At 40.4% G+C, this 22,797-nt stretch overlaps 3 protein-coding genes and 3 non-coding genes across 6 annotated transcripts; 4 read left to right on the top strand and 2 right to left on the bottom strand.

Annotated features, from left to right (window-relative positions):
• Positions 1-420: 420 nt before the first annotated feature.
• Positions 421-2,157, bottom strand: LOC148297740 (uncharacterized). Its single transcript, XM_088248066.1, has one exon. It carries the CDS (start codon positions 2,155-2,157, stop codon positions 421-423), a length of 1,737 nt encoding a protein of 578 aa, XP_088104192.1.
• A 14,103-nt stretch (positions 2,158-16,260) lies between these two features.
• LOC148297739 (uncharacterized) lies at positions 16,261-19,531 on the top strand. The gene is made up of 6 exons (XM_088247603.1): positions 16,261-16,686; positions 17,950-18,039; positions 18,234-18,334; positions 18,427-18,473; positions 18,702-18,778; positions 18,859-19,531. The coding sequence occupies exons 1-6, from the start codon at positions 16,399-16,401 to the stop codon at positions 19,384-19,386; spliced, it is 1,131 nt and encodes a 376-aa protein (XP_088103729.1). The 5' UTR covers positions 16,261-16,398; the 3' UTR covers positions 19,387-19,531.
• A 28-nt stretch (positions 19,532-19,559) lies between these two features.
• On the top strand, positions 19,560-19,632 carry TRNAK-CUU (transfer RNA lysine (anticodon CUU)). The gene has a single exon. It is a non-coding gene; the product is annotated as a tRNA-Lys (tRNA).
• Positions 19,633-19,743: 111 nt separating this feature from the next.
• TRNAK-CUU (transfer RNA lysine (anticodon CUU)) lies at positions 19,744-19,816 on the top strand. Its single transcript has one exon. It is a non-coding gene; the product is annotated as a tRNA-Lys (tRNA).
• Positions 19,817-19,927: 111 nt separating this feature from the next.
• TRNAK-CUU (transfer RNA lysine (anticodon CUU)) lies at positions 19,928-20,000 on the top strand. Its single transcript has one exon. It is a non-coding gene; the product is annotated as a tRNA-Lys (tRNA).
• Positions 20,001-20,493: 493 nt separating this feature from the next.
• Positions 20,494-22,201, bottom strand: LOC110764901 (uncharacterized). The gene is made up of 7 exons (XM_021967948.2): positions 21,941-22,201; positions 21,669-21,833; positions 21,512-21,577; positions 21,354-21,422; positions 21,147-21,236; positions 20,905-21,060; positions 20,494-20,821 (listed from the first exon to the last, which is right to left on the bottom strand). The coding sequence occupies exons 1-7, from the start codon at positions 21,950-21,952 to the stop codon at positions 20,756-20,758; spliced, it is 624 nt and encodes a 207-aa protein (XP_021823640.1). The 5' UTR covers positions 21,953-22,201; the 3' UTR covers positions 20,494-20,755.
• Between the last annotated feature and the right edge of the window lie 596 nt (positions 22,202-22,797).

Below are 22,797 nucleotides of genomic sequence, written 5' to 3'. Positions count from 1 at the left end.
CTTGTTTTGCCACCAGAACAACGTTGGCCAGCCACTCTGAGTAGGAGACTTCTTCGATGAAGCCGGCCGCTAGGAGTTTGTCGATCTCGGCTTCAATGATTGCGACCCTCTCGGGAGCGAAGTTGCGTCTCTTCTGCGCCACTGGCTTGCTAGCAGGGTTGAAGTGGAGCCAGTGGCAGATAATGTTTGGGTCGATGCCAGGCATGTCAGATGGCGACCATGCAAACATGTCTTTGTTATTCTGGAGGAAGGTGGTGATCTCCACCTTCTCGTCTGGGCTTAGGCGCGAGCCGATCCGCGCTTTTCTGTCTGGCTGGTCAGGATCCAAGGGTATTAGCTCAACGTCCTCTTCGGGTTTCCATCCTTCTTCTGGGGAGATCCTGGATAGATTCCCTCGGCTTGGTCCTGACCCTTTAATTGCTATAAAGGAGCGATATTCGCTTGTCCAACTTCCTTTAGATCTGCCTGATTCACAGGGAGGAATTGTGTTATCTTGCTTTTCTTCAGCCCTTGAGCCGAACATTTCCTCGCCATTGCCTGGTCGCTGTTGATCTGGCCGACACCGCCCCCATGAATTGGGTAGCGAATTTTCTGATGTGTGGCAGAGGTGATGGCGTTGATTTTGCCAATCCATGGTCTGCCCAGGATGCCATTGTAGGGTGAGACTTCATCAATGACCATGAATGTTTGTGAGCTTATTACAGGTGGGGAATGGACGTCAAGGTCTATTGTGCCCACGGTAACTGTTGTTGCACCATTAAAGCCAGTCAACGATCTGGCTGTTTTGTTGATCTTTGCTTCCAAGCCCATCTGTTGAATGACTGCCAGTTGCAAGATATTAGCTGCGCTGCCCTCGTCTGCATGGATTCGGTCGACCATGGCTTGAGCGACTTGAATGCTAATAACAAGGGCGTCGTTATGTGGCATGTCGAGACCGATCAGGTCTTTCTTCTGGAAGCCGATCACAGGGTCGTCTTCTGCTGGTAGAAGGTCGGTCGTGATTTGGGAGATCATAGTGGCCTGTTTGATTTTCCTTTTCTTTTCTTTGCTTGTCAATCCAGACTCCTCAGAGTCGGCCAGGATTGTGTTAATTCTTATGACTTTCTGAGGTGGTTCCTTGGCGGTGTCACGGTCTTCAATTTGCTGGATGGCCTGCTTTGCAATGAATTCCGTGCAGTGACCTTCTCTCACTAGTTCTTCAAGATGCGTCTTCCAGGCAAAGCAGTTGTTTGTAGTGTGCCCGTTCGTCCCATGAAAGGCACAGTATTTCCTGGTATCCCTCTTATCTGGATCTCCTCTCAAGGGTGGTGGTCTTTTTACCCAAGGTTTGTCTTTCACTTGGGCTAAGATTTGATGTATGGGGATGGAGAACTTTGTGTAGTTCTCTCCTGCCATAGCGTCCCCTTGTGGGTGTGACCTGCGTTTGTCCTTGTTTTTGTTGCTAAACCCTTCGCTCCTTTGGCCTGCCCTCTTAGACGGCTGGTCTTCCTGCTTAGTAGACTTCTTTGCGGCGATTCGATCATCATCCCAAAGCGCATAGCGTTCCGCGGTCGCGAAGACCTCTGCCAGAGTTTGGCTGGGAGCGATAGTCAGCTCGCGGTATAAGTCGTGTTCAGCTGGAAGGCCTTTCTTGAAAGCAGAGGACGCGATTCGGTCGTCACACCCCACAATGTTGGCCTTTTCTGCTTTAAATCTTTTGATGTAGTCTCGAAGGGATTCGTCGGACTTCTTGCGTAGGTTGAACAGATGGTCCGGGTTCTTCTTAATCATCCGGTAAGAGATGTATTCTTTGGTGAAGACGTAAGCCAGCTCCTTGAAGCTGCTGATTGACCCGGATGGTAGAGTGTGGAACCAGTCTTGGGCTGCTCCTCGCAAGGTCATTACAAACACCTTGCACATCAATGCGTCGTCGGTCTTGTGAAGGATCATGACATTTTTGAAGTATTTTAGGTGACTTTCGGGATCGGAGTCCCCTTTGAAGTGGGTAAACGAAGGCGTCGAGAATCGCTTCGGGGGAGCAGCCTGCTCAATCTCGGCAGTGAAAGGCGTAGAATTTGCCTGGTCTATCTCCTGGCGTAGTGCATCTTCGAAGTTCCCGCCAGTCCTCAAGTCTCGAAGTCGGTCATTCACAAGCTTCTCAACGTCTTCCGCACGCATTGCTAGTTGGTTATGTTGGCGACCTTCGCGATTTAGGCGACGCTGATTAACTTCCTCATTGACTCGCAAGGTTCGATTTTCTCAGCTGTGTTGCCTGGGCGGCGTATTGGTGGACTGCGCCTGCGAAGGGTTCTCTGCAACTTGTCGATGAGAACCGACTCTTCGAGACTGAGCGACGGAGCGCCTTTCCTCGTGATCCACATTGCGAAAGTTATCAGGTTGACGTCCCTGGGAGCCTAGCCTTTCATGAATGTTCCTCTGTGAGTGGTCAGCGGAGCGCCTCTCTTCACGGTCCACATTGCGATGGGTGTCAGGTTGACGTCCCTGGGAGCTTAACCTTTGAAGAACATTTCCCTGCGGGCCCAGTCGGGCGCGGATGTCAGGTTGTGGGCCCAACCTTTCACGCACATTGCTCTGAGTGTGGCTTGCGGATGCTTGTGACATGTTGGCAAACTGATCACGTTGTTGTCCCTCTCCTTGTCTGCTTGCTCCTGCTCGACCTGCTTGGTACCCATCGAGCTGCCTATCGGCGCGTTCGTCAATCCTTCTCTCTTCGCCCAGTTGTCCAAGGCCAAGATTTTGAACTAGATTGATTTGGTTGAGGAGCTGCCTCATCAAATTACTTTGGTCGTCCATTCTCTGGGCTAGTTGGTCAACTCTCAGATTAAGGTCTGCTTGACTTCGTGGATCGGGAGGAGAGAAGTGTGTGGAGCCCAACTGCATACGGGCTAGGATTTCATGGGAGGTGTGCGCAGGAGCGTGTGTCGAGCGTGGAGGCAATGGAGGGAATGCTTGAAGTTGTTCCAAGATTGGGCCTAAGTCGGCGGTGGTAATGAGCCCACCTTGATGGGAGGTTCCACCATGCTCGGCGGTGGTGCCATGAGGGTGGCTAGATCCGGCCACGGGGCCTTGGGTGACGGCGGTGGCCGGCGCGGTGGTGAGAGGTGGTGGTGCCACCATGTCGATCGCGGGATCATGGGTGGAGTGGCTATGAGCCGTCGCGGATTTTGCCATCGCGGCGGTTTTGCCTCTCGTCTTCTTGCTTCCAACCATGGTTGTTTGGAAGGCTTCGGTGGATTGGAAAAGTGTGGAAAATGGATTTAGAGCACGCTTTGAGTATAACTCGTGCTCTCAATGAAAGCACCAATTTGTGGGAGCAAATTTCCTCCCATGAGAATATTCCGTTGAAAGATTCCCCTTTCTTCTTCGCCGCCTCTTTCTCCCTGCAAAATAAATTGGATAAGAAGACCACACCCGGGGGGTGTTGGCCAAAGGCCCTCCGATGCCTAAGTTAGTTCAATTGATTTAGGGAAAAATCAATAGCTAAATAGGGTACGGAGATATATATGTGTGGTGAAAACCGGGCGGCCGGAGCCTTATGTAAAAGAGAGAGAGAGAGAGAGAGAGAGAGAGAGAGAGAGAGAGAGAGAGAGAGAGAGGAGGTGGCTAGGATTTGTGAAGGGAAGAGCTCTCTAGAGTTTGAGTAGAAATTCTGACGTACCTCATCCTTGTGCGTGGCCAAGTATTTATAGGGGGCCTTGACGAGGTTGGTGAGGTTGGTGTGGTTGGTGAGGTAGGTGAGGTTGGTACATTTATGGATTTGATTAATTAGGGAATTAATCAAATCCCTAATTGTGGTAGGTGAGGTTGGTGGAGTTGGTGTATTTAGGGATTTGATAATTAGGGAATTAATCAAATCCCTAATGGTGGTAGGTAGGTTAATTTCCAACATAATTAGGTAATTCCTCATTTAATTGGATAACCCCCAATTAAATTGAGTAACTCCTAATTAGGTTTAGAAATTCCCAATTAGGTCAAATTATCCCCAAATAGAAGGAATTAGGGTTCTGATTTAATTTGGCTCCCACATCGGTTAGGCTGCTTTTATAGCATGATAGTGCATTGGGCTTTAAAATATGCATGGGTTTTCTTAAGATTTTTTTGGGCCTTAACGTTAGCCCCCTTGATTATTGGGGCCATGAAAGGTACCTAAAATGGACCAAATAATCAATTTCAGCCCCAAAACAGAAAGCCATAGTAGGTGACCGTTTCTTTTCTTTCTGTAGTGTTTCGAAATAATATCTTACCCAAAGCCTTTAACGTTGAGGATGATTCAAATAACCCATGTGACTATCATTTGATAGTATGCATGAGACAGGAATGCATGCTGAGTAACAATACAAAATTTGAAGTGAATGTTGTGAAAATTGGCTCACCTAAGATGTAAAAGAAAGAATGCAATTAACAAAAGACAGTTGGAAATTGCAAAACCGAATGCAATTGATAAACAGACAGTTGGAAATTGCAAACAAGAATACAATTGACAAACTGACAGTTGGAAATTGCAAACCAGAATGCAATTAGTTTCATTCAGTTTTGGCTTTGTTTTTCACATGTTTTCAGTTCCCATTCCAAATAGTTTTGTAATCCCAAAATCAATGAGTTTGTTTGGAAGCTTGTGAGTTATTTTAGGGGTTAGGAATTAGTTTCAAAAGGGGGGAACTGATTTGTAATAGCTCTAGGGGTGACTTCCAGCATGTTGTTGTAGCTCTAGATGCATGGCTTCCCATCCCAAGGACATTAATGAAGGTGGCTGGTGTGAAGACTTCTCATTCCAAGGGCTTGATGAGGGTGACTAGCAAGTGAAGTAGCAGCTGAAGAGAGGCTCCTTATAGTGTCTATTTAAGTACGAAGTGCAAAGAATACAATTAGGATCAACAAATAGAGAGAGCTGGGAGTCCAAGGTGTTTTTAAGAGCAATCAGAAACAAGAGGGAGAGCTGAGAGTGGGAGTCTTGTAAGTCTAGAAATCAAGGAGGGAAAACTAAGTGAGAGAGTCCACAAGAGCATCAAGGGTTTAAGTAAAGGGGTGAGAGAGAAAAAGAGAGCTTGGGGAGGGAAACAGAGAGTTCAAAGGGGTTTCTTTGTAAACCAAGGTTGTAACCTACCTTTCATTAGTCAATTTTCTCAAGGGGATCACCATGAGGATGTAGGCAATTAGTTGTTGAACTTCTATAAATCTCTATGTTCTTTGTGTGCTTACTTATTTTTCTAAGTGTGTGAGTGTTTCATTCATCCTTGTGAGTTGTGGGGGTTTGTTACATAGTCCATTGAGAACAAGATCAAAGGGTGTTTCCGCACAACAGTGATAAATATAATGCATAAAGTGGCTTGCGTATGACGATCACACGCGACCCTCCTTTTCTTTGGTTAAGATGATATTGTCATGCTTGTGGCTATAATGCACCAAATGTAACAATGATAAAGTGAAAATAACAAGGATAAATATAAGTTATTATTTCGTTATGTACATGCAAAGGTGGTGGTGGCATTAAATTTTTATATGCACCAAGCATGACAACAAGTGTAATCAAAGTAATGCAAAAATGATTATAATAATGCAACCATATAATAATTGTAGCGTGGAAAAAGTTTGTAAGGAAATCAAAACTCAATGGCTCTAAAAGGAAGTGCTAACTTAAAGATAGGAAAAACTATATGCAACTTCTCACAAGTGGAGTGCCTTCTTTTACTTGTTTGTTTTATGACAATAAAACATGAGAATGTGATAATAGAAAGGCTTACAATATTGATAAGGTGGGTTAGGAGCTTAACTATTTTGCAATTTGCAAGCTTTCCCAAGTTTTTTTTATTATCTCAGCATGTGCATGTGCCTTTCATTTTCCTTCTTCTCCTTCAACTCTTCTTCTCTCTTCAAGATTGAAACATGTGGCTACTATTCATCAATACAGAAGTCATATTTTGGAAGCTCATATCAGAAACCTTCCTTGATGAAAGTTGTTCATCTTCTCGAGTAATAGATCCTGTAAGCATTTGAGAATTTTTGGATTTTTTCTGAAGCCTCAAAGTTGGTCTGCAACTTCTGTGTTCATCCATTGCTGGTGAGTGCCTGCAAATTTAGTTTCTTCACTTGTTTTTAATTTCTGATGCTCGGATGATTGTGCTTACTTCATGAAATCTGCTTGAATTTGTGTTATTTATAATATATCCAAAATTGAGGATCATTCAACCATTGCAGTGTTCCATGTCTTCATTTTCTTAAGTATGATCATAAATTGATGTTGATTCCTTTGTTGCATGCTTGTTTTCTATGCTTAAATGCTTGAGTTCCTCTGTATTTCCCAGAATTCGTGAATTAGTTTGAGCTTCTGATTTAGGGTTTTAACTTGGTGATAAACAAACCTCCCACAAGCTTACTTAATTCATGCATGCTAAGTGTTTGAGAAAAAGTCTCAAAGTATCTTATGGGATGTTCTCTGACCTTTCGAAATTTTGTCCTTTGAATATGAAATGGAGCTTTTGACACCTAAGACTAGACTTCTCAATGGTTATGTTGGAATTGGTCCTATGTCAGTTGAAGCAAAAATGAATTTTTTGTGTAATTTCAAAGTAAGGGTTTAAGGTGCTGGAATTGTGCAGTTTCTGCTACATGGCCTGTTTCAGGAATCTATTTGGCAGGCTTCCCTAGCTCTAAATGCAACGAAATTTTTGAGAAAATGAGCTTGACATGTCTATTTCTAATCAGGAAAGTTTGGGATTTGCTAGTTGTAAACTTGATTTCTAGTGATTTTCTAAAGGTGTGTTGTTCCAGCTAGAGTGGTTGGAAAGCTTATGTATAAGTTTTGCTTAGCATGTTCCTTTTGTTTGAGAATTTAGCATATCCTTTCTCTTGATGAATCTTATCATGCCCTGAGTTTTAGTCTTACCATTATTTCTTGTCCTGCTTGTAGGAATTCACAAGGTATATTTTAATGGGTTCCGACATCTTGCCTAGGTCGCCACCAGTGATGAAAGATAACTTGTTCTCCCTAGATGATGGCTTAAGGAGGGGATGACCCCCTCTCCGTCATCTAATAACCTTTGCAAAGGTCCACTTATAGATGAAGAGCCAGCGGCGAAGGTAGCTCCCATTATAGATCTCAAGTCCATCTCTAGGTGTTGCATAGAAGGAGGCATGTTTCCGGCGGTCCCTATATTTTTTCAATACCCCTGCGACACCACTGGGGGCTGGTCATAATGGGTCGAGCATGAGTTAGAGGATCTGATTAAATGAGATACCTTGCGAAGAACTGAGGTGTTAGATGCCATTTTCGTATCCAAACGATGTGAGATCCATTTGGAAATGCAGCTACTTCGCCTTGTAATCAGGAGATGGAGCACGGAAACACACACTTTCATATGTTCATGGGGGGAATTCACTCCTACACTAGAAGATGTGGTAAATATTCTTCGTCCTCCTATTGTTGGTAATCAAAGAAAGGCAAAGAAAAGCTTGAGATTCTTCAAAAGGGTGCTATAGGTAAGCAATCTTTTCGATTCAGTAACTGGGTAAGACATTTTGGTGATAAAGACAAAAGGCATCCCAGTAGTCTTCATGCATTCGTATCCTTATGGCTCAGAAAGTTTGTGTTTTGTGATTTCTCCACAGATTTCATACATGAGAGAGTGTTTCCTTTAGCACTGGCAATCACGCGGGGCGACGCGATTCCGTTAGCCCCCATGTTCTTGGGGTACTTGTATCACTTGCTAGATCAGGTGCACTTTCTTTACCATTTTGTTGAGGTGTATGAGGACATGAAATTCGTTGAGAAATTCCACAATCATCCAAATAATTCTTAAAAACCCCTTGAACAAGTTCCTTAGCCCCATCACATTGGAAAAAGCGAATTTTAGCGTTGAATAAATTCTGACTCATTAACTTAAAATGTTGGAAGCAACTGATACTGTCTGACTTAGCTTTCATAGGATATAACCATGTGTAACGACTGAAATCATCAATAAAAATTATATAATAACGAAAGCCGGAAACACTAGATTGGGGTGAAGGTCCCCAAATGTCACAGTGAATGAGATCAAAAATAACAGAGCTTGTTCTAGTAGATAAAGCAAATGGTAATCGTCGGCTTTTGCCAATCTGACAGGCTTCACAAACTGAGGGCCAAGCAGACTTTGAAAAATCCTTATCTATTGGAAGTTTAGACATGACAGGAGATGAAGGATGCCCCAAGCGTCTGTGCCACAGAGTTCTGGAATCTGTATTAGAGCAAACCGCAGCTACCTCTTTATTTCTGGAAACTTGATTGGGAAAACCAGATTGCTCACCATGACCTATAGGAATGGGATACAGATTTCCTTTAACTGGACCTTCCATGAGTGTCTTCTGAGTACGCAGGTCCTTGATCACATAACCCCATGGGAATAACAAGAAAACACAATTGTTATCACGAGTAAATTTTGCAACAGACAATAGATTCTCTTTGATGCCAGGAACATGCAAAATATTTTTCAATAATAATGAATGAGATGGAGTTGGAAGAATACCATCACCCGTATGTTTAATAGGAAGAGAATTTCCGTTACCCACATAAACTTGATTGTTGCCTGCATGAGCCATTGGGTTTTGAATCACCCCTGGAATATGTGTCATATGACTAGTTGTTCCTGAATCTGCCAGCCAATGAGGAGATACATTCTCAGTGAATGAGTCATTAGAGGTGTATGGACCTAAGTGCATACTAGCAAAGTTTGAAGAAAGAGATGCTTGGTGACCATAATTATTTTGATTTTCACGGCGAGAATAAGAACTGCAAGTATCAGCAGCATGTCCCTCAGTGTGACAAAGTTGACAAATCATGCGACGATTGCGAAAACCACGATCAAATGCTCGATCAAAGCCACGACTATAATTACGTCCATTGCCACGACCAGTGCTATATCCGCCATTATGATTGCCACGTCCACCGCGATAACCATTTCCACGATTTCCAAAACCACCACGACGGTATTGACTACCACTACCGTTGTCAAACCTCTGTGCAGAGTTGTTGTTGCGAGTAGAAAGAGCAACTTCATTTGTTTGAGAACCAGCAGAAGCAATTGTAGAGGATTGATGTGAAAGTAGTGCATTAACTCTCTGCTCGTGCACAAGCAGGCGTGCCCGCAAATCATCAAAAGATGGTGGTTTCTCCCGGTTTTCAATTGCATAAACAAACGGTAAATAATTTGGTTCATGTTGCAGCCCATTAAGAGTGCGGGTTACAAGCTCAGAATCAGAGACAGAATGATTAATAGCAGCAAGTTTATCAGCAATCCCCTTAATTTCAGCAATGTATTCTTCTGCAGAATATGTACCTTTCTTAATACTTTGAAGACGGTCACGAAGATAATCAATACGGGCTTGAGATTGTTGTTGGAAAAGAGTTTGAAGAGAATCCCAGACTAGCTTCGAAGTGTGTAAACCAAGAACATGAGCACTAGTTCCAGGGGAAAGAGTTGCCTTTATACAACTTAAGAGAAACTGATCGGTTTTCATCCAAATCTTGTAGTCCAGATTGATTTCTTCCTTTTGTGTAGTTTTGTCTGTCACTGATTGTGGTGGTGCAGGTGTGGAGCCATCTACATAGCCAAGTAGATTATTGCAAAGGAGCAGAGGCATAAACTGGTCACGCCACAGGAGATAGTTCTCTGAATCTAGTTTTACAGAAATATGATTTGATATGTTTGTGATGGGAAAAGAAAGAGTAGAAGAAGTGGACGCCATATGAAAAGAGGATTAATAGATTGAATATTGGAGAAGAAGAAGAGGAAGGTATTGGAAGATGAAGAAAAGAAATATTATTACTCCAGGTGAAGCTCTGATACCATGAAGAAGAATGGAGATAAAAACTTCGATGATGTTGTATTCACAATAACCAATATTTATACAAAAGTGTTGTGCACATAAGTCAAGCACGTGAGTGATGTCTCACATATTCCTAACATATCCCCTAAATCTATGCATTAAAATATGGGATGTTCCACAATATGGAATGTTCCCCAATATGGGATGTTCCCCCTGGAATAAAGGGATGGGTATTGCTTTGTCTCTAATAAGAAAGGAGTAGCTGGAACCATGGCAGTGGAGAGTTTTCTTAATTCAAGCTTTTTGCAATTGTTTCTATGGGAGCACATTAATGGTTTGGACGTGCGCCCGCTGCCCTATTCACAAACTAGACTATTTGTTCGTACTAGTAATGATTTATACGTGCCAGATATGCCTCCTTTGATTTCTCGGTGGTTTAGGAGAAAGCAAAGGAAATGCCAAAACTTCCTTGAGTTATTACATGATATTCAACATTTCGTCTTTCGCCCCTATACCAAGGTACCCAAAGGGTTTGAATATGGCAGGCCTCCCGTTGTTTACATTTAGTGATGATCATTCCGAGGTGTCTGTTCATTACTAGACTCATCGGGTTAGACGACAATTTGGGCTTGATCAAGGTCAAGATCTAAAATATTGATGGTATCGGAAATATCGATAGTCCAAAAACACGGAAATTTCAATGGAAATATCGGGATATTATCGATATCGATAAAAATTGAATAAAAACCACAGAAATTTTTATTGAAACTTTGGAGAATGTTTATTTAGTCAATTATCTTTTAGTTTATCACCAAAAAAAAATGGAAGGAAATGCATTACATGATGGGTTTAACTTATTAAAGTTGATTATGTAGCGAGCTGACAAACACTGTGAGTGTAGAAAATATGTAATAATTAATGAAAGAAGATTAAACAGACCATAATCATTTATATATAATGATTTACTACAATATTTTACACTTTATACATTGTATGGTAAGATACAGAGTGACTTAGTACCACATAGAGTTCCCCTTTGCGTATTTTCAGGGGCGAAGCTAGAATTGTAAAGTTGGGGGGGCCGAAGTAGAAAATACAAATGTATAAATAATTGCATGTTTAGAGCTAAATATTTCTAATTGAGTCATGTCTAATTTGTTTTAGAGGAAATTTTAACTTAAATTATAAGTTGTTTATTAAAAATTCTATATGTTATATGTAATATAATAGAGGAGAGATGGCAGGGGTTCGAATACCCTTTACATGTGTGCTTTGTGTTTTTTTTTTCCTTTTTTCCATTACATTGATATTTTCGATATTACAGCGATATTTTGACAAAACATTGCTGAAGTGTGAGCGAAATTATCGACATCGATATTTTCAGATATTATCGATATTTATACAATATGTGTATGGATACGTTCCGAAATATCCATGACCCAAAAAAATAATAATATCCTCGATATTTCGTCGATATTATCAATATTTATACAATATATGCATGGATACGTTCCGAAATATTCGTGACCCGAAAAAAGGATAATATCTTTGATATTTCGTCGATATTATCGATATTTTAGACTATAATAAAGATGTTCTGGCAAGACCCGACTTTCACTATCCACTTGAAATGCACAAGGTCTTTTGGATTGGAGTGAGGGTGCCAAATGATGGTAGACTATTTGCCCTTGCTTTGACTGGCAAGAAGGTTAGTGGCTGTTCAAAAAGCCACCGTGTTTATTGGAATCGTTGCTTCGCCTATTTTAGTCGGTTTCATGCGAGTTCACCACAGAGGCTACTCCCTTCCATTAATATCACCGAAGACTGATATCGGAAGAGAAAGCTATTGTGCTTAATGAGAAGCGAAATTTTGCCTTTACTTCTAAGGATGGAAAAATTGTTGGGAGGTTCCCCGAGTTGGGAAAAAGGCCACGTTAACAATCATTGCATGATGGAAGAAGAAGCAATGTGCCGCAAAAATCAGTAGCCAAACATGGTGTGAATGAGAAGCGTTCTTCCAAGAGACAAAGGAAGTTCAAACCCAAAGTGGTAGCGATTGGTCCTCCCAGGAAGAAACCTTCTCCTCCCGACAGCCCTGAGCATGCTAAGGAGCCGATCGCATCAGTTCCAGGTTAGCACCGAAAACTCCAAGTACCTACATTTTGCTTACAGTAATGTGTATATATATATATATATATATATATATATATTTAAGGCTTATTTATGTACATGCCCCCTGTGCTTTCAAAGTTGTCTTAGATTACCATTTGTGCTTTGAAATGTCTCAAAATACCCCCTACACTTTTAAAAACTGTCTCACGTTACTCGTTCCGTCAGTATTAAGAGACGTTCCGTTACATGGTGTGGGCCCCCCTTCTTTTAAATCACTTAACAATAGAGAATAAGGGTTATTCAGTTTCATAAAAGGGGAAATTGGGTGAGAAGGGGAAATTGGGAGAAGAGGGCTAGGGTTTATGAAAATCTGTCTAGGATTTTTGGTGCACTATTCTACTCCACTGAGGTGCTACCCTCCTCCTCATCACCCCCAGTTGAGCTTCTGCACAGCAGGGTTTGGTAGATTCGAAACCCTAGGGATTCCATTCTGCTAGTGCTCCATCAATGGCAGGTTGAAGGGCAAGACATGAAGCAACTCGAGCTCCATCAATGGCAGGTTGACGGGGGAGCCATGAAGCAGCCCGAGCTCCATCAATGGCGGGTTGAAGGGGGAGACGTGAAGCAGCCCGAGCTCCAAGGTTTCATCAAGCGGCTCCGAGGGTATCGTCACTACAGCCATGCTCTGCAAATTTCATAGTGGATGAGCAATGAAATGAATAACCCTAGCCCTCTTCTTAATCCTAGCCCTCTTCTCACTCAATTTCCCCTTTTCTGAAACTGAATAACCCTTACTCTCCATTGTTAAGCGATTTAAAAGAAGTGGGGCCTACACCACGTAACGGAACGTCTCTTAATACTAACAAAACGGGTAACGTGAGACAGTTTTTAAAAGTGTATGGGGTATTTTGAGACGTTTCAAAGCACAGGTGGTAATTTGAGACAACTTTGAAAGCACATGAGGCATGTACACAAATAAGCCTATATTTAATTCGTTTGTTACCATGCAGGCGCTTCTTTGAAGAAGAGGAAATGCAAGGGAGCTCCTTCGGACCGTAAGTGTCGGGGCTCCCGTCTTGGAAATACAAGTACTTCAAGTACTCCCGAGCTCAATGATGAAGGCAATAGAATTGAATTTGCACATATGTAAAGGAGTGAGGCACCCATTGACGACATATCGGTTGATCATGCAGATGGTCGAGTGATGGGAAAATCGTTGGTGAGCTTGTGACAAATACGCCCGATGATGGGCTAGTCGACTTGGACCACCCTTTGGAGGAACCACTCTGCTTGAACGGCCCCTTGGATTTCTCCATGATGCTACAACCTCCACGCCACATAACGTCGAATTGGTATAAAAAATACTTTATTCTTTGTATTTATTTTGATTTTGTGCATGCTATATTTTACTGTTAATATCTTATGACTCATCCATATTCTCTTTTCGTCTTGTAGGTGGACATCACCCAAAATAAAGAGACTCACGTGGCAAGTACGTCGTCAGCATTTAATATAGTGACTTATATTGGCCCTGCCAATCCTTCTCGTTTTGCACTGCAAGCCTCTGCTCAAGTTGAGATGATTGAAGTTCAAGGGGTACTTTCTTCGCAACATCAGGCACATCCTCCCATAAGGGAAAGCCATGAGCCTCATTGTTTTCATCTTCAAACCATGGTTGTGGCTGCTTCTGACGAGGATTTACCTTTAGTAGACATGTCGGGGTGTTGTGTCACGCGCAATTGTACTGGCCAATTAGTAGTATAGTAAGATAAGAACGAGGTCGTACCCACGAGTTCATATTAATTACGTACTCATGTGCATTTAGAGTGCTCTGCACATGTATGGATCTTTGAATGAGGTTTGGATTTGAGTTGGGTTATTTGGAAATACTTGGAATTTTATATGTTTGCAAGCATATGCCTAAGAAAAGGTATGGTTGTGGGAGAAAGGAGTTATTTTGTTTATGTGATTATATTTTATATTAATGGAATTATTTTGGAAGTTTCGATTATATGGTTTTACAATAAGGACTAAATGTATAAGTTGGTGTTTTCTAAGAAATTGAGGAGTATTAATTAAATGGATTTCTCTATCGTATATTTTGATATAAGTATACTGAATTGAACTATTTTCAAGTATCGAATGTTATATATGTACATATACAAAAGGATTTCGTAGCTTAGTGTTTTGACATTATTTTCTAGAACGGAGGGGGTCACTTTTGTTTAAAGCTTATTTTCGTCCACTCACACTTTTTGTTTTGTGCCCCCCATATCCTAGATATCCGAGGTCGAGACCACCACATCGAGGCATCGCGGCTGTCCACTCTGTAGGAACTTTTCCTTTACTTCTCTTTACTCTCTTTTCCTCAGGTTGTAAACTTAAATCTTTAGTTGCTCTGTTTGTCCGTTTGAGTTTGGGTAGAGGGCGTGAAGCCCGTTTTAATAGTCTTAATTGTGGTGTGTGCTGCATGTTGGGATTTTTCTTTGCTGTTTTGACAGGTGGAAAATTTGGGAAAAGTTCATTTTTCAGGGGAGACTCTGCCGAAGTTTCGGCAGAAGTCGATTTGTTTATCCCTTCAAGCTAGGGCTTTAGGACGTTTTAGTAAAGTAGGTCCAGCATTGGGTAGGTATCGGACGGGAAATAGGGTTCATCATGGATTTCAAGGGGATTCCATGGGGCGGTCCTGTCACTAAATGACTCTTTTACCAATAAAGTAAAAGTTACATCGGGTTCTAGCTCACTTTGTGTCAAAACCCCAATCTCGTCACAATAGCTATGAGCAGTTGAACCTTTCCAATTCATTCATTCAAACTACAATACAAAGCCACGCGGGGAGATCAAATTATGGAGATACATATTTATCACAAAGCTTTGCACCAACTAGGTTAGTTTAGTGATATTTCTTTCTATAATGTTGAAATATGTAACAATGTCGAATTCCTCATTTTTCATTAGTTTTAAAAAAAAACAAAAATTTATATGAAGCTTTGTTGAATACAACAAATAAACGACCTCAAAGATTTTTTTTATTTTTTATAACAACCCTATCACTTGAGCAATGTATAATCGAGAATAAAAGGGTTTGGAGTTAAAGTGGTTAAGAGCATTTTACCTTGAGACCTGAGGTCTTAAGTTCAATTTCTCCACCTTAATATTGTTTGTATGACAAAAAAAACTTCAAGTTAGAATACATTTATAATTCTCCAAAATAAATCCATTTCTATATTATTTTCAGTATCCATAGCAAGCAACAAATGCAAGAAGCAAAGGGATCGCAAATTTGAGAGATGAAAAAGTTGTGTTGCATCAACAAAAACTACAAGTAGAAGAAACTAAGTAAAAAATATCTGCACCGTTGGATTGGATTTGATCTCCTCTTTGCACTCAAACTTTCAGGCCTGCCTTGGGCCGTCAACCCAAAACCAATTGGGTTATGAAGTGGTGAATGGCTTTAGCTGGCCCACATTGCTTATGAGCTGGGCTTTAATCATTGTAATTTTCTTATTTTTTTCTTTTTGGTTTTTTAGAAAGAAGAAACGTACAAAACTGTGGTTGTTGAGTGCAAGAAGACGGTGGTGCAAGCAAATAGGCATAAAGATCACGTTTCCAAAGGATTCTCTGGAATTTGGAAGCTACCTTCCTCTGCTTGCACCCTTGATATCGTGTCTACCTTCTGAGAAGTTGAGCAACACCTGTTCCCTACTTTTAAGTTCTTCCCAATTCCTTTCCACCCATCTATCCAATTCCTTCTCAATCCCCTCAAGCCATATATACCCTATCCCTCTTTTTCCCTACCGTCTAGACCCTTTTATTGTCTGCATTTTCTTCCTCCTCCAAAAACATAAACACTTAAGTATATACAAGGAAGCAAATTACATTTAATTATATATATAAATATTTAATTTTATGTACAAACCGATCAAACCGAACCCATGTTAACAAAAAAACAAAAAACAAAAAACTTCAACGGGAAAATTGAATGCGGGCTGCAGGTTGCAAGCTCAACTGTGGCATGGGAATTAGGATTTAGCTAGATTCCATGAACCGACCCCAAAATATGTGTATATATATAGAAATGGACGTTATAATTAAATCATATATAATATAGAAAATATTATTAAGAGAGAGTAATTAAGGAAAAATGAGAGAGTGGTGGTGACGAGTACTTTCCCCGGCTTTATGTGAGTAAACGTTGTCACTCAAATATTTGGTGATTGCCGAGCGTCAGTCAGCAAGGCCCCTTGGCGTACACTAATCTTCGCATTCCCAGAAACTGACAATTCCAGCTAGGAGACCTTCTTCCCTCTTTTCATAAAGCAGACCTCACCCTCCCCTGCATATCACCACCCAGCTAGCGCACCTCATACTACGGATGCACAGAGAGAGAGAGAGAGAGAGAGAGCAGCGTGTGTGTGTGTGTGAGTGTTTGTGGGAGCGAGCGTTACTAAATATTATTGAGAATTAATTAATTAAAAGGACCCAAAAATGGCCGGTGTTTCCAAGGAGACTGAGGTTGCAGCAGCAGCAGTGAGAGGCAAGGCAGCTGACAAGCAGATTGTGATGGGGAACCAGAGTGATATTCATCCTGAAGCAAGCAGCAAATGCGCTTGTTCTTCTTCTTCTTCGAGGTCTTCGGAGAGCCAGGGAGGTAGAAGTGGGCCGCAGAGACGATATCCATGTCAGAGAAGGCCGAGAGATTGCCCGCTAGTTTACCAACCACCTGCTCGCCCGCTACGTCTCCCTATTCATCCTCCTCCATCTCCACCGCCCCGTGTAAGCTTAGATCCTTCTCTTTTGATAATCTTGTGGCTATTTTTAATCATATATGTAGCGATCTATGTGTTTCAGTCTCGATATATGGGTTTTTCTCTCAAAGACTGATTTTTGTTTTTTTGTTTTACACAGCTGGACTTAGGGTTTCTCTCATGGCTGATAAACTTTTAGATGATGTCTCTATGGTTTTCCCCCTAATCTCTTCATATAATTTCTGTTTAATTGTATGTCATGTCTCCGATATGAATTTAGTCCCTGACTTTTTTATACTTATTAATTTTCTGATATGATTTCCCGAATTAATTCCTTTTCCCTTCTGATCTGAAATTATATATCAGATTCTTTTTGTTTTGATTGTTAAATTATTATAACCTAGCTAAGATCTATGATAGAGTACTCAGCTGAAGAGCTATTCGACATAGCTTTGGTTAAATCATCTTTCGTTTCTCCTTTCCGAAAGTAGGGCCCAAGAATCAAAGGGGTACTTTGATCATATTTATGGTTGTTTGCACTGTTGTAGATGTCATATATGCTTCTGTTGGTTTCATTACCATTAAAATCACAACAAATTAATGCTAATCTTACATCGAACTCCTGTTGTGATAATTTAGCAAAGTTTCTTACTACATATGTACATGTAACGCTTTCCCTGCATGTATGTTCACAAAGGCACGTTGGCATCTACGTATTGTAAGTTAGGTAATACCGTTAATTTGATATCACTTTCGCGCATATATTGTTTCAAAATCTTCACAAATTATTTTATGTATCGTGTCAATTGTATGATAACTAAGGTAAGTTAGGGAAAATACACACATATATATTGTTTTCACACTATATTCACAAATTATTTTGTGCCGAGTGTCAATAACATGATAATGATCTTACCATTTAAATTAGAATAACGTCTGAGTCCACATCAATTATTTTGTATCTTATGTCACTTTGATTGTTGTCGTTTATCTTTCGAACATATCTCTATATATCTTTTGAGCAAATTAATTGTTCTATGTCATTTATAATTTAAGATAACCCTTTGATTTAAAACTAATTTTCACCAATTAATAACCTTGGAGATATTACATCCCTCTATCGTGAGTGAGTTACATTTGAAAAAGAAAAAACAAGCATGCCACATGGTCTAATGTTTATAATGATCAAATAGCCACATTATATGTACAAACCATACTAATTATGCACACATTTAAATATCATTTTGCTTATTTCTATCATTATTAATTGACATATGTGCGTATTGATTAGGTATTCAATCCAGGGCTGATGAGATTATTATTTGAGAAAAAATTACAAAATAGTGATGTAAGCTCAACTGGACGCATTGTTATACCAAAGGTTTGAGCACTTCACTAGTCTAAGTTAACTAATTAGATGGCTTAATGATTTCATGTGATCAGAAACAATGTAACATATATACACATGAGACACAATATATATAAAAGTTTATGAACAGAACCTATATATGAACATATTGCTTTCCAAACATTCAGTTTCAGTGCTGCAACTTATATATGAACATATTGCTTTAGAGAGAAGCAGAAGTCCATTTTCCTGTCCTGCAAGGAAGAGATGGACTCTGGATGCATTTGGACGACATGGACTTTATGCATGTTTGGACTTTCAAGTTCAGGTTCCCATTAAGCCAAGTCCTACTATTTTTATTTTATTTTTTTGCTTTGATTTAAATTACAAGCTATCTATATTATGTGATCTTTTTCACAGGTATTGGCCCAACAACACCAGCCGAATGTACTTATTTGATAATAAGAGTGAGCCCAATCTCCAACTTAATTGCATAATTTCACATCTTTAAATTTGAGAATTATGTTTTGACTTTTTACTTATTAAAAGAGGCGATAATGTATTAAATTCACATACACTGCATGAATGCTAGAACTCGAACCTAAACCTTTTTTGATAGAACGATCACTCTAAACCACTACACTAGTGGATTCTTTGCAAAATTATGTTCTGATTAATTAACTATCATTTTTTAGGGAGCTTAATTGAGATACATAATCTAGGTGTGGGGGATTCCCTTTTTCTTTTTAAAGATGACTGGCGCGGATCATATGTAAGTGTTTACATATACACCACAGCTTAGTAACTAATTATAAATTAATTTCTTGTTAATTAGTTTTAACTTTTCTCCAGGTTCTCCGAGCTAAAAGGGACGCTATGCGAGAAATAACTTATCCAACCACACAGACCACCCTTACCTTGAACCCAAGACCACCTTTTGATCATTCGCAGGTCGTCTCCGGCGTTATGGATGCAAACCCTAGTAATTTGCTGGATGTCATCGGAGCAGCTGAAATGTCCGCTGTGCCAGCTGTGGGAGATCGTCTTCAAACAACAGAGATGGAGGAGGAGGACAACATTAATGTGAACATGGATATGGCGGATGCAATGAGTTTTCCAACTTTCGATCATCAAACAACAGAGGCTAATGAGAACATTGACGTTGATGCAATAGCGTTTCCATCTTTGGATAAGGATATTGATCGGTTTTTTATTCCTCCGCTGCTCTGTTCTAGTGATTCCGGCACCAATTACACTTACGACCACCCGGTCGACGAGTTTTTCGGTTTCAGAGTGGAACAAATGGAGCCGTTCTATGGACATCATGGACGATCACCAAGTATTGAGTTTGAGTCCATTAATTTCTCTATCTTCGACTGAAACTCTCATGTAATCATCGCGTATGAATCAAGACTAGGTTTTGTTATAATGCTACTTTGTAGTTTTTTCTTTTTCTTTGGTTCTATGTTGTTGTTGTTGGAGTATATATATGTGATGAATAATTTCTCTTTTTTTTATTTTATATAAAGTGGGGTCGAATTGTAAGTCAACCGGCCCGTCTAGCTCAGTTGGTAGAGCGCAAGGCTCTTAACCTTGTGGTCGTGGGTTCGAGCCCCACGGTGGGCGAAGTTATGTTTATTTCTGTTTTAAATTCTGGCTACTCTTTTTTTGGGCCAGAGTTGTGATTTCTTTGGGTTTTGATGGTTTTATTGGCTCAATTGAGAACACAAGCACTGTGCCCGTCTAGCTCAGTTGGTAGAGCGCAAGGCTCTTAACCTTGTGGTCGTGGGTTCGAGCCCCACGGTGGGCGAAATTACTTTTGTTTCTGTTTTAAATTCTGACTTATCTTTTTTGGGCCAGAGTTGAGATTTCTTTGGGTTTTGAATGGTTTTATTGGCTCAATTGAGAGAACAAGCACCGTGCCCGTCTAGCTCAGTTGGTAGAGCGCAAGGCTCTTAACCTTGTGGTCGTGGGTTCGAGCCCCACGGTGGGCGAAATTGTGGTTTTTCTGTTCAAATTTTTGGCTACTCTTTTTGTGCCAGAGTTGTGTAGTGCTGGTTTCTTTGGGTTTTGACCCTTTTATTGACTCAATGGACAGAACCCATTTGTACCCTACAACCCAATCCGTGTGGTGAATTATCATTTCAATTATTGGGTCACTTTGAAAGCTCCACGAGTAAAAAGATTTGTCAACATTTTACAAAAGTCTGGAAAATTGCTGAGCTCATTGCTTAACCAGTCACCATCTAATTACTTACCATATCTGCTGGCAACAAATTGGTCAGTGTCTCAGTGAAAGGTCTACATACAACCACAGATGAACCTTTGGGCATTGACGTCAAACTTTTAGAGTTTCCGTCTCATGACACGTAGCTGTTGAGGTAGTAAAGAAACACACATGACACATGCACTTCTGCCACATGACAACAGTGACATATCAATGTTGTCACTGTAAAGTGGTTGATTCATTATAAGAAAATAACAATAACTTGCAATCGATATCTCAATTTCAAAATGCAGAAAGTCAAGGGAAAACCAACATTCTCTACAACGCAGGCTAATTAATGACAATATGAAAAAAGGGGCAGGTGATGCTCCTCATTTATTTTCAGCAGAATGGGTAGAGGACACTGGCCAAGTTTAATGCAGTTGCTTTTCCTCTATTTTCTTTCTTTTTCCTGGTTGCCTGTAATGAAAAAGATTCAGAAAATGACATAAGAAAGGACCTTTTTCCTAATTTGATACAAGCTTAGAAGGTGCACGAGTGGTCTAATCCAGCAGGCTGCTTTCCAATTTCCTCAAAGCTTCCACCATCCTGAAAATGTTTATTTTTAATTATTAATTCCAGTCTTTGTTTGCATGAACTTTCCTCATCAATTTATTAAGTGTTACTACTACCTGAGCCTGAGGGATTAAGCTGGCTTTCTGATCCTCTGTGAGTAATAAGGAATCCAAAGTACCCGGCGGTGCAGCGTCTGCCAAACACCGGAACTGGACGGAGCTAGGAGGAGGCTCTAGCACAAACGGCAATGGAGGTTCCAAGCAACATAGTCTCTGGGGGAATTATGTTTATGTTGTTGGAATTAGTACAGTTAAAAGGAGATTATAAATGTAGTTATGTTAAGCTTCCATGAAGCTACCTGATCTGAAGCACATGGATTTGTACTTGGGTTCAGCTCACAGTCATCATATAGCATGGCATCCACAAAAGCAAGCTTTGCTGCAAGGCACTGAGCAAGGAAAGAGGCTGTGGTTACTTACTGGATCATAATAATAACAAAGCAAGCTGCTCCTAGTTCTGCTTTCTTAATTAATGTTGGTACTAAGTAAAATTAGTAATGTATTACCTCAACTTGATTCTGTAGTAAATGAACATATTTGATGATCTCATCCAGTACATGAGCCTTGCCAGTTATCTATAATCATGACGTAAAGCAAAAGTTTTAAACTAAGATTAGCTGTAAAGTAACAAATACAGAACATGAACTAAATTATTTATCAGTACCTGATCACAACCAGGAACAAGAGACTGCAAAAGTTTCATTCTCTCACTGATTTTCTCTCTTCTTGCCTGGAAACAACCATTTGAGAATTGCATCAATTTTCTGTTCTTTTTAAGAGAAATATAGGAGATGGATGAAAGGACTTGCAATTGCAAATACCCTTTCAGCAAGGCTGTGACTGTCAGTTGCTTCACCCCTTCGTGCTTTCACACGGACGCCATCTCTTTGGACCCCTTCAGCAGAAGCAGCAGCAACTTTTCTGTGTTTCTTTGCTTCACTCCCATTCTGCTTCCTCTGTTTCTTCCCTTTGCGCTCTCCTTCTTCCTAACCAAGATTAACCGACGCAAAAAAACAAGCAAATAAAACCACCCAAATAGTGAGGGAAAAAAAACCCAGTTCATCAAATGCAACATAAAATGCATGTAAGGTACCTGAGAAAGCATTTTCTTCCTCTTTTTATCCACTTGGGTTTTTTGGAACAGCCTCAATCAATCCTGATCACCACCCCACCACCACATATATGTTTGAACTTTCAAGTTTTAAGACTTTCAACAATGAAGGATGATGAGTCTCTGTACTGTGAAAGTGACCATTCCAATTTCCACAAGAACTACTTTTAAGAAGCTCTGTTTATTAATTAATAAGGTTTCATGCATTTGGGCATGCAGGGGAATCTCCTGAAGTGTTTTCTCCCATCTGAGATATATAATTGGAGAGAAATAGGCGGTGATATAGATGGTTGCTTTATTTCCCAAAATAAGCTAGACAATTTCTTGGCTGTTGGGGCACGAAAGACGAACCAAGAGCATCAGGGGAGGAGATATTGACAAAAGGCCAACAAAAGGCTGCCATTTCAGTACTTGGGTTTGAATTGTAAAGTAGATGGGTCTGGTTCTTCATGATGGATGCATTGGGTGTAGCTAGAGTGGGCCTTGTTTAAGGATGAGAGAGAGAAAGTCTGAAAGAGAAAGGAGCTCATCATGTAAAATCTTGATTCTTGTTCATGGCTCTGTCCAAACTCCAACAATAAGCTTATTTCTCTCTCTGTCACTTTCAGTTTTTTTTTTGGTTATCTTTTTTTTTTTTGGATTGAGATGGTACTACTTCTTTCCAACTCACGACTCCAATAGCCCATTGGTCATCAGCCCAATAATATAGACCCCATTTGTTTATTTCTTAACTATGGCTATTACATTTCTATCAGAGAAGTTCTATATGCTCTCGAGGTTAATTCATAGGCCTTTTGAAACTCCATAAATTCATTGCTTTCTTTGATAAAGCGATAATT

Source organism: Prunus avium, chromosome 1, assembly GCF_965620075.1.
Source record: "Prunus avium chromosome 1, drPruAviu1.hap1.1, whole genome shotgun sequence".
NCBI lineage: Eukaryota > Viridiplantae > Streptophyta > Magnoliopsida > Rosales > Rosaceae > Prunus > Prunus avium.
This window is presented reverse-complemented; position numbering and strand designations above follow the sequence as displayed.